The 11,657-nt window shown below is 47.3% G+C and overlaps 1 protein-coding gene across 7 annotated transcripts in view; it reads left to right on the top strand.

The window, feature by feature from the left end:
• Positions 1-771: 771 nt before the first annotated feature.
• TLE1 (TLE family member 1, transcriptional corepressor) overlaps positions 772-11,657 on the top strand; it is a 100,620-nt gene continuing 89,734 nt past the window's right edge. For 4 of the 7 annotated variants that reach the window (XM_017500751.2, XM_037728571.1, XM_017500748.2 and 1 more), the window contains exons 1-4: positions 1,711-1,850; positions 2,640-2,740; positions 4,167-4,230; positions 4,334-4,378. In XM_017500751.2, coding sequence (XP_017356240.1) covers positions 1,827-1,850; positions 2,640-2,740; positions 4,167-4,230; positions 4,334-4,378 — 234 coding nt within the window. In that variant the 5' untranslated portion in view covers positions 1,711-1,826. Of the gene's footprint in view, positions 1,851-2,639; positions 2,741-2,947; positions 3,417-4,166; positions 4,231-4,333; positions 4,379-11,657 lie in introns of those variants that run through there. The other 3 variants (XM_017500747.2, XM_017500749.2, XM_037728572.1) reach the window with 3 other exon arrangements.

The following is an 11,657-nucleotide window of genomic DNA, read 5'->3' as shown; positions in this document are numbered from 1 at the left end:
CCGCGTTCTCCCTAGCCAGCCCCACGTTACTTTGATTGACAGCCCAGCCCCGCCGCTCTCCTTCCCACCGACCTTCCCATCTTCAGTGCCAATCTCCGCGAACTGCCGCTTCCCATTGGCTGGTTTTGGCGTCCCGCGGCTCCTCCAGGAACAGTTCCTCACCGAGCCCGGGAGGACGCGGCTGGCGGAGGAGGGGCCGGGGTGGGAGGGGAGACCGACGAGACGGCGGAGATGGAAGCGAGAGAAAGGGGGAGGGAGAACGACCCGTCCGGCGCTGCGCTGCCATAGGCTCCGGGGAGGAGCGCGTCAGCGCCCCACGTTGGGTGCAGAGCACACGATTGGCTGATGCGGGCCTCCTGCCCCCTCCCAACCTCGCGGGCCCACGTCCCCCGCCGGCTCCGCGCTCGCGCCCCCCGCCCGCGTGGGGCTGGGCGGGGCCGGCGCTGGTTAGCTCCGGAGTGTGAAACCGCGTGTTAATGTAACCGGCGCGAGAGGCGCGGGCGGCGGCGGCGGCGGCGGCGGCGGCGACGGCGGCGGCGGTGGGAGCGGCGGCTGCGGGAGCAGCAGCACCAGCACCAGCAGCAGCAGCAGCAGCAGCAGCAGTGGCGGCGGGTACTCAGTGCCCCGCGTCCGGGAGGCAGCCGACTGCGCCACCCCCACCCTCGCACGGCCGGGCGGGACCCGCGCCACTAGCCCGGACCTCCGTCGTTCCACGGTGACTAAAACCCCGCTAGCCCCGCCGCGGTGACTACTCCGGACTCGCCCGCGGAGTTTGCCCGCGGGGGAGGGAGGCCGAGCCGCGGAGTGCACAACTGCTGTTTTCCCCACCATCTCCAGGATGTCGTCTTTTGGGTGGTGAGAGAACTTTGCCGCGGGCTGGAGCGCCCTTTGCGGAGAGGCACACGAAGGGAAGGAAGAAAAGAAAGAAGACCGAGGAAGAAGAGACTCGGAAGAAAGGTCCGGAGCGGCCGGGCCGGCCGTGCGGGGCGAGTGCGCGCAAGGCGCGGCGCCCTGATGCGCCCCGGGCTCGAGGAGCAGCGGGCAGCTGCGGGACTGTTTTCTGCGGAGTAGCCCCGTCGGGCCAGGAGGGTTTGTGCAACCGCGGAGAACACCGAGTGCTGGTCGCACGGGGCGTGCCGAGCCGCCTCCCGGCGCGCCCTCCGCACTTTCCTCGCCTCGTCATCCTTCGCTCCCCGGCCGGGATCCTCCGCCGCGTCCCGGGAGCCCGCGAGCACCGGGCCGAAGGCGCAGTCGGGTCTTGGGGGAGTCGCCCAGAAAGCGTCGGGTTTGTTTGTGTGGGGTTAGCCGGGGCCGCCGCGCCACCTGCACCTCGCCCGCCGCCGTCGCCGCGGGGAAAACCCGGAGAGGAGGCGGACCAGGAGAAGAGCAAAGAAAAGCAGCCCGCCTGGATTTGTTTGCCCAGGACTGACGCCGTGCACGCGGATCGCCAAGGGGAGTGCGGTCGGAGCCACTGCGCCCCCGCCTCACCGCCCGGGCGGCTGAGGCCGAGGGGTTGGAGCGCAGCCCCCGCGCTCAGTTCCCGGGCGTCCGGCGTTGCCGCGCAGGTTCTTGGAGCAGCTAGGCCTGGGGCGGCCGGCTATGTGGCCCTGAGGGCGGGAGCCCGCACCGACGGGAGCGGGAGCAGCTGCGGGCGCTGAGTGGCCGGTGCGCCCGGCCGAGCGCGCCTGCGTGCGTGGCCAGCGCGCCCCCCGCGTTCCCCGCTTCTGCCCGGCTTCCCGGCTTAATTTTCCTCGGCGGGATTAAAGTTGGAAATTGACCGGAGAATTGAGTTGCCCGGGAACAGAGCCTCGGCCGCCGCCAGAGCGATGTTCCCGCAGAGCCGGCACCCGGTGAGGCGCGGCTGGGTGGGGGCGGGGGGGCAGCGGGCAGGAGCTCTGGGAAAAAGCTTCTCCGGGGCGGTGGGGAGACGGGTGGCTTCTGCGGCCCGGCGGACCCTCTGGCCTTCAGCGGCGTAAGACTGGGGAGGTTCGGGACATCCCCCTCCTGGGTTGGGGAGTGGGCAGAAACTCTGAATTTTCTCCCTTCCTTTGGGCTCCTTCCTACTTGACGTCTATACTGAGCAGACGGGCGCTGAGGAAGGCTAGGGTTTCTCTTGAGCAGCCATATCCCTCCCCACCTTCCCCGAGGGGGGAAAGGCGCCCCCCCCTTTTGTTTCTCGTCTCGCCTATTTACGTGCCATTGCGGCCCCCGTTCCGGTGCGTCTGGAGGTGGCCCCGGCGACTCTGGGAATGGGGAGCGTAAAGGAGTTGTTTTTCTTTTCTGGTCCCTGGGGTCATTATCGCCCCCGTGGGGGAAGGGGCGGCGACACCGACAATCTGGCCTGGTCTTCCCTGGCCGCCGGGAAGCCCCCTTCCCTCTGGCCTCGTGACCAGGGAGCACTTAGCGCGATCCGCCGGGGAGGCTGGGAAGAGCTTTCGAGCCCTTTTAGAAGCCGGGGCCTGGGGAGTGTCCACTTTCCCCTTTCCCAAAGTGAAGCGCAAACTCGAGTTTGGGACCTCGTTTTCAGCCACTTATAACTTTATTTTTTATGTCCGACCCGTTTCTTCCTCCTCTGACCTACTGCTTTATTCATCCGCCCGCATTCCCGTCCCTCGGTCCCCCTCGCTGGTCGCCCCTAGACGCCGCACCAGGCTGCAGGCCAGCCCTTCAAGTTCACTATCCCGGAGTCCCTGGACCGGATTAAAGAGGAATTCCAGTTTCTGCAGGCGCAGTATCACAGGTGCGTGTCCGGCAACGCCAGGCGACTGGTCTCGGGCGGCCCCGTGCCCCTCGTCGCCCAGCTGGGTAAGCGGCGGCGCCTGTACTTAGTTCTTGCGTCCAGGCGGTGGCGTTTGGAGTCGCTGTTAAGACCTGTCATTCAAGTTACCCACTTTCGTGGCTCTTCCCGGGCTGCCTCTTCTCTTGTCTCCTCCTCCTCCCATTGTTTCCCTTTTGCTGGTTTGCTGCTGTTCCAGGGAGCCCTTTTTGGTGTCTCTAGAAGTTGCATGAGAATCGTCAATATTTGCAGTTCATTTATTTATTTTTCAACAGACCGAGCTGAAACATTGGCTCAATCGATGTCTCAGTCCTGGAGTGTGGGTTCAGGAAAGCAATGCCATGTTGAAATCGCTGTTTGCCATACTAGAAAATTGGGTTTTCTGAGGCAAAGTCCATTAAGGATGGCTAGATGCTTTTAACATTGCCCATCATTGGTGATGGTGAGGGAGGTGGGTGTATAGTATGCAGAAGAAAGCTCATCTACTTTGGCGTCATTTCGGGTTGGTTTGGGTAGGATGAGAGTCACATTTATATCCATCTCAGCCTTAGTTTCTTCGTGTAGTGAGACTTGCCTTCAGAGGACTTACAAATGAAAGCTATTTGTAAAATACCCTGCCAACAGTGAACTTCTCAGAAAGGTTAGTTACTTTCCCTTGCTGCAATGACGTTTTCACTGATTCTAACTCAGAAATAACTGTATTAACATTTTTTGCTTTTGTCGTGCTTGAGAAAAAGCACACAGATGAGGCCAAGTGGCTTGGGTGTGAATTTTCTTACTTTGTCTGGGGCTTTCTGATTATTGACCTTTTGTCTACTTGTAGATAATATCTTTGCAGCTTGAGGCATGCTTGCACACACCATGTTTACCTAGCAGGGAGAACTTCAACCTACTTTATTGCAGTAGCTATTTGACATATTTTGGCAGGGATTTAAAACCGAAGGTTTTGAAAGGGACCAGCAACTGTAGGGGTAACTTAACAGGATTTTCAAACCTAGAGACCTTTTGAGTTGGCAAAGATGGCACAGCCTATGCCTAAGAGTGAGGATTGTGTAAGGGCCGGATTTTGGTGGAGTCCAGAGAAAAACTGATGCAGGAAGGTAGGAAACACAACTATAAGGAGGAATCAGTTTGAGGTTTTGACTGATATTTTCATTCTTGTCCATTCAGATAGGCACCAGGAAGAATGGTAGCTGAATGTACATTTTGTACTGTTCCCATTATTTCTCTTCCCTATTAAATAAATGGACAAAGCTTTTGAGTGTTTACCTAGATAGTTTATGGCTTTTCCAAATTGGTCTGTGTTTTTACTTGAAGTGCAAATATGTGAGGCAGATGTTAAAACAAGTGACATAATGTTTACATTAAGTTGCCTGTTTTGTTTTCATAGCCTTAAATTGGAATGTGAGAAACTGGCAAGTGAAAAGACAGAAATGCAGAGGCACTATGTGATGGTAGGTATCAACGATTGGACTTTTTCTCTTTTCATATGATATTAGCAAATGTGTTAGAATAAAACATGTGAGTTAATGAAATGCTTCTTTTTTCTCTTTACAGTATTACGAAATGTCATATGGATTAAACATTGAAATGCATAAACAGGTAAGCTTTAGTTGAACTTTACGCTGAAACGAGAAATCAGTTAATATGATTTTACAATACTGGCTTTGTTCTCAGTAGTGGGCTATAGGGGTGGGGGTTTGTATGCTATTTTTCTGCTTTGGTTTCCTGTCCTGCGGATTGATGGTAGGATTCTGCAGCAAGGGTTGCTTCTTGACAATTACAGTGTTTAAATGACTAGGAGAGAGAGAGGTGTTTTGGAAATATAAACTAGCCTGTTTATTGGCAGATAGGAATTGAGACTTGAGTTTACTTTTCCACCTGTATAGATTTATCCTCTTGAAAGTGCTGGATGTCTTACAGAGTTGCCGAAGTTTAGAATAGCTGATGTTTTTATGAGGTTTTGCAAGGAAGTGTGGACCTGTGGGGGGGGAAAAAGGTATTCAGGAGTTTCTTTAATTATAGTAAACAAGGTATATGACTGTGGAGTATTCTCTATGCTTTGGGGCTGCATGAAGCAACAGTCAGGATTAGTGGCTTATTAGCAAACACATTTTTGAAAAATGTCTCAGTTGTTGCAGGTTTGGATGTGAAAAAAGCATCTTTTTGTGACCAGAGCATATGTTGGGAGTTGCTTCAGTCCTAGTGGTTTTAAAAGCATGAAAAGATTAGTGACTGGAAAGCTCTAGCTATGACTATGAGTTTGCAAGTTCCCATAAAATTCACACTTATGGCTACTATAATGGTGTATAAAAAGAGTATTGAGCTGGAACAAGGCACTAAGGACCTCATAAGAGAAGAAAAGCTAAATGATTGCTCAGCCCAAAGGACCCTCAATTGAGTAGTCATTGTCTGCCAAAGAAAGCATTAATGGCAGGGTGTAAGTATTCTGGAGATATGCTGACATTCACTTTTTCATCAAGACGCTGGTACAATAAGTCTTTTAGAAATCGATTGCCTCTTAAAAAATTATCATCAGATGAAGTTGCACAGTTGGACACATTTCAAAGTGCAACAATACATTTCTTACTTGATGTATATGTGCTATTTCATCTCAAACCCTTGTTTCATTAAATTAAAGAGCATGGCTGACCGGCTGGGGCACAGTGGAGAAATTGATTAGTTCAGCCTTCAGATCTTCCTTATATTCAAAGACTTTCATTAAGCAAGTGTGTTTCAGAGTTGGATTCTGCTTTTGTAACTGTGCACTCTTTGATTTTTAATTCATCATAGATTTCATAATGTTAAGTTATCGTGTACATTAGATCCGTTCTCAGATATGTGTTTGGAAAGAGATTGTGATGTTCAGCGCCTTTTATTAATAATGTAATCGGGCCTTTAAAAATGCTGATTTTACTGTGATTTACCAAGTTGGTAGCCTACTTTATATTGGGTTTATGCCTTCATTTCTGTGTGTTTTTCAATGGCTAGTGCCTTATTTAGGCACTTGTAACTTGTTGATAGTAAATGGGGTGGCAGATCTATGGCTAGCATCTATCCTCATTAAGAATTATGCAAATAAACTTGGCCTAAGCGGTTTAATCTTTTTTTTTTTAAACTTACTCTGAAGGCCACTGTTTTCGGATTGCAGATATTATGGAAGAGTAAGAGGAGACTGAGCTTTTTCTTAAACCCATAAACTCAAAGGATTTAATAAACTCACCGACTCTTTTACAAGGGAACACCACCTCGGTGTAATGCTCTATGCTGGTGCTGGGTTTAAGAGCTAAAAGAGGTGTAATTCTTCTGGGTTCCTGTAGGTTATATGGCGGGATGACCTCTTCTTTATCATGTAGGGAGAAGGGGTAAAGTGGGTCAGAAGCCCCATGGTGTGAAAATAGTTTTCTAATGAGTTTCTGTACTACGTGAGGCATTTGTGGGTATACACTGTGTCCGTCCGTGAGCCTGTATGTATTAATAATATGCTGTGTATAATTGGCTTAGCAATTTGGAAAAAGGTGAAAAGCTGAGAGACACCATGTTCTTCATAGTAGGGTACTGAGCCCCTGAAATTTAGTTGATACTGGAAACGCTGACAGACCCTTAAGTAGAGTGGTGTGCAAAGTAGTGCTGTAATTCAGTTTAAAGTGGCCTTACATTTGAAAAACATCCTTCTGAATGTCACACATTAATAATAAGTTCTGAGGAGGCATTTGGTGCAGCCAGTAATCATAATTCTTATTAAAACTGGTGACGTCTGGCCCCCAGGGTGTAGCCAGGCTCAAATTGATGCTTTTTGCCGCCTGATCACCAGCATGGCCTAAGTGCTCATTATATTGTAGAGAGGGCCTTTGGAGCTCTCATTAGATTTGACAGGAATTCTCTCTGGGGGGAAACTGGGCATTAGCGAGACTCCTGACAGGCTGAAATTATTCCTGCTTTATGGCTTATAACCAAATGCTAGCAAGGCATCATCAGGGGACACAAAAAATTGTCATTTCTGACAACATCTTTGTTACTGAAAAAAAAAAAATGCAATGATGGGGAAACTTTCCGTACAGAGAGCTTTAATGCTGTTAAGATTTGCCTCTAGTGTGACGGCCGCTCTCCCTTCCCACCTTTCAACGGATTTGTCGAAGGAGTGAGTTCTAGAGATTTCAGTGTCACATCTCACCACTGACTTTCCTGTCTGGAAGTTTTAAAGTGAAAGTGCATCCAAATCAAGAATGGTATAATTGTGGTTTCCTTCCCTGGTGTGGTGCCCACAGTCCGTGTTTACGTTGTGTCAACACTTCCTGATAAGCCTTCCTCTTACTTTCTCTGCTCTCATTTGTGGCGGGTTACGGAAGAGGCAATGAAACAGGAATGGTAATAGATACTTAAATCTTTTATGGTAGCACTAAGTATGTTTTTTTTCGTAGAGCCTTTTATAGATCCCTGCCTGCCCATCTTTATCTGTGAGGATGGTAAATTCTAGATATCTCTACACAGTAGAGGTAGAAAATATCTCATGAAAAATTGAGGCAATTCTGATATCATTAGAATGTTAGGGTGCATTAAAAAACGGCAAGTTGATGTGAGCCTGGTGGTTTGCATAGCTGTGCCTAGTGTGTGGTGGTGGTGTGATTTTTAAATGTTTTTATCTGTCAGATGGCTTGATATTACCTTACTTGATATTTTTGGGAACAAGATGTACTGTAAATGCACACATGTCTTATTGAGCCCACTTGTGTATCTTTTCAGCATGCTTATGAAGTCATGCTATAAATTGTCATTGGTGGCTTTTATTTGCACAGTAATTAAAATTTTCAATGTGATTTGTCTTCTCTGACCTCTATAGGCATCCTGCATAGTAGATTGGGTAGGTGTTTTGCTCTACCCAAAAGCTGTGGGGATGTCTTCAGAGTCTGGGATTTGCTTAAGACCAAGCATTTATTGAAGCTTGAGTTGGGTTGCCTTGTCCAGGGTTGTCTGTGCTTTTTTCTTTTTTTTGAGACAGAGTCTCGCTCTGTCCCCCAGGCTGGAGTACAGTGGCGTGATTTCTGCTCTCTGCAAACTCTGCCTCCTGGGTTCATGCGATTCTTCCCCCGAGTAGCTGAGATTACAGGTGCCCGCCACCACACCCGGCTAACTTTTTAATTTTTTTGCATTTTTAGTAGAGACAGGATTTCACCATGTTGACCAGGCTGTTTTTGAACTCCTGACTTCAAGTGATCCGCCCACCTTGGCCTCCCAAATTGCTAGGCTTACAAGTGTGAATCACCACACATGGCCTGGCCGTGCTTCTTCCTGTCTGCCCATGCTGCCATCGGGAAGATGAGGTGGCCCACCTAGTGCATGCCTCTTCAGTTGTCACTCTTTGTGCTAATGAATGTCATGATTTATAAGATATGTTAGGGCTGGGTCTGTATTCTAAAAGTTAGGAAAATCAGCAATGCCGCTGACTGGTCTTCCGTGGGAGAGGAGGGTCACAGGCCATGGGTAGGTAAAAAGTTGTATCCTGTTGAGCATGACTGTCCTCAGGTTAAAATATGTTTAAGAAGAAACAAGTCGGGAACCCCGGTGGAGACCAAGTGACGGGGAGGGAGTTTGATCAGTCACTTTGTGCCTGTGTTCTGCTGAAGAGTGGGCAGAGTGAAAGCACTGGGCTCTCCAGGACAGTGAAGAATTTAAAAATAAATGAAAGGACTAGCTCTGGAAGGAATGATGCCATATTCTGCAGTCCTGGTTTTGGGAAGGGGAAAGAGCTCTTTGTGATATTTCAGCAAGCAATGTCTCAGACTGTGTAAATTTTGGAGTGAAACTGCTTTTACAGTTTTGTTGTGTGCTGTAACATTTTTCTTAGAAAAATGCATTGTTCTTTAGTGAGCTTTTTTAAAAAAAGTGTTTAGATGGGACTGTTAGGTACTCACCTGTGGGATATTTCCTTAGGTGGGATTCTTTTACTCTTTGCCAATTTTACCTTACTATTTTTTTTTTTTTTTAAACTGTGTGTGCTTTTTGTCTACAGTTTCTCACTTTGAGATTTTTTTTTTCCCCCAAGTCAAAATCTCACACAGGGAAATGACTAGCTGGAGTATAGGCACTTAGAGTTAAGCTCCAGCAGATGTTAATAACCTTGTCATACAAAGCGGGTAGCTGTCATCAAGACTGGAGTGGTCCCTAACTTCTTTAGCCAGGCCTGTTCTTTGCAAGCATAAGTTAAAAGAGATAAAGCCCTCTGTGCATTTAGAGCCCAGAACTGAGGTGCAAGATTAGCCTTTGTTTCTTATCAGCCAGCAGGACTGATCTCTCACTCCTCAACAGTCATCTTCCTGACCCTTCAGCAGTGGGCCAGTGGCTGGTTTTTGTCCTGGACTTGCGCTGGAGGAAGACAAGGGAAGCTTTGGGTGTGGATTCTAAGGGTGCACCATCAGAAATCATAGTTATCACTGTCAATATTTTGAAAATTCAAACTGAATGCACCCAATATCTTCAAGGAACAAAATATCCAAATTTTTTGTAAGGGCAGGATCCAACAGGGTGGTTTGGGAATGGGGGGAGGAAAGGAGGCGGAGTCAGGCCATTGCAGGGTCACAGCACCTTCCTTGCCTTCTGCTCTTCTGACTTTGGTTACATGTCCTGTGGGGAGTGGCTGTGAACTATAGGCTCTGACTTGGTTCCGTTGTAGTTCATTGAGGTCATTTAATAGGGGATTTCAATTAGGGACCGAGCAAGTCATGAACACTTTCCCTGGCTTCAGTTTCACTCTCTGAATAATGAGGGCTAGACTAGACAGAAATCTGTTTGTTCCGTCACATGGTGGGAGCCATCCCAGCATACACCCTCAGAACCCAGCACCTCCTGCGTGCAAATTGAGGGGCGTCCTTCACCAGAGGGCTTAAGATGTTCTCTCAAATAGTGTTTATTAAGAAACACAGAAAGAAAATCTGTTCTTTTGGTAAATATTTAAATAAATCATCTTGAGTGGTAGTTAAACTAAAAATATATTCAGTTACTGGCTCATGGAACCATTTTGAGTTTCCATAGATCTGAGTCTTTGCTGTTTTATTATTAAACCTTTTGTGGTCTCCAGAAGTGGAGGAAACAGAAATTTATTGGCTTCCTCAATGCTTTGATTGATTCAGTTTCCTATCCTCTCCCCTCCTCATTGCTTATTGTCTCAGATTTTTAAAAATGGAAATTCTCACAACTAGTACCTTTACTGCAGAGTATTTAGTATAGTGGTTTTTAAGTAAATTTTATACAGCTGTTTTTGTTGGTGGGCTTATTTGACAAGATTAGGCATTTGTACCTTCAAAATACTCCTCACCAAAGGATTGTTCTGTGAATACAGTGCGGTGTTTTAAGTGGAGCTACTGTGGACAGGAGGAAGAGGGGTTTTCTGATTTATTTTTTTCCACCTGAGGTGTGGTTTGATCTGAAAAATGAAATAAATCTATCTACATTAAAATTTTAACATAAATTAAGGTATTCATTGCCATTCACTTGATTTAACAAAAAGATGGTTTGTAAAATTCTTTGCAAAGGTATGATTTCGGAATTGCTGTTGTATTTCTGTCTGAGCAGAGTCCACAGGGGAAAAAAAGAAAATTGAAGAAAAATTTTTTAAATTACTGTTTGTAGACTACCCAGTCACCATAATATTTTTTAATGAAAATCCAAGAAGTGTTGATATATGATTTTATCGCATAACCTGTGATTTAGCAAAGTTACATGTTTCATTATTTAACATTTAAATTTTTCTTTTCCTTTTTTTTTTCAAATGGAGACAGTCTCACTCTGTTGCCCAGACTGGAGTGCAGTGGCGTGATCTTGGCACACTGCAACCTCCGCCTTCTGGGTTTAAGTGATTCTCCTGCCTCATCCTCAAGGAGCTGGAATTAACAGGCATGCGCCACCATGCCTAGCTAATTTTTTTTAAAATTATTTTTTGGTAGAGACGGGGTTTTGCCATGTTCTCCAGGCTAGTTTCAAACTCCTAGCCTCAAGCGATCCACCTGCCTCAGCCTCCCAAAGTGTTGGAATTACCGATGTGAGTGAGCTATCTGTCCCAGCCCTGAATTTTTGAGAAGTCTTCTTGCTCTGTTGCCCAAGCTGGAGTGCAATGGCTCGATCTTGGCTTACTGCAGTCTCCGCCTCCCCAAGTAGCTGGGATTACAGGCACCTGCCACCATGCCCAGCTAATTTTTGTATTTTTAGTAGAGAAGGGGTTTCACTATGTTTGCCTGGCTGGCCTTGAACTCCTGATTTCAAAAGAGCCACCTGCCTCAGCCTCCCAAAGTGCTGGAATTACAGGCATAAGCCACTGCTCCCAGGCCCTAAATTTTTAATAATTACTAAGTTTCAGGCCAGGTGTGGTGGCTCATGGCTATAATCCCATCTCAAGAGGATCACTTGAGCCCAGGAGTTAAGAGACTAGCCTGGGCAACATAGCCAGACCCTATTTTTATAAAAAAAGATTAAACAAAAATTAATTGGTCCTGGTGGCCCAGACCTGTGGTACTAGCTAGTACTAGTGCTGAGTAAGGCAGGAGGATCTTTTGAGCCCAGGAATAGTAGGATATGGTGAGCTGTGATCACGTCTCGGCACTCTAGACGGATGACACAAGCACTGTCTCAGAACACACAAACAATAAATTTTATTCTATTTACTACCTTGTTTGAAGCAATATAAAAATCATAATGGTGAGCACAATTGTTTGTCCCCCTCCCTTGTTTGTAGGTTTTCATAGTAGGTATAAAAAACAACTATTTTTTTAGTTTTTCTTCTAGTAGTAGTTCCTACTTAGTCATTCTTTGACCACAAAATATGTTAGGAGGAAAAGGGTAGGATACAAGTCACTTTTGGTATAAGGAAAAAACAAATTCTGAAATTTCT

Source organism: Cebus imitator, unplaced genomic scaffold (genome assembly GCF_001604975.1).
Source record: "Cebus imitator isolate Cc_AM_T3 unplaced genomic scaffold, Cebus_imitator-1.0 Scaffold269, whole genome shotgun sequence".
Taxonomy (NCBI): domain Eukaryota; kingdom Metazoa; phylum Chordata; class Mammalia; order Primates; family Cebidae; genus Cebus; species Cebus imitator.
Note: the sequence above shows the minus strand (reverse complement) of the source record. Positions and strands in the feature narration are given on the sequence as shown.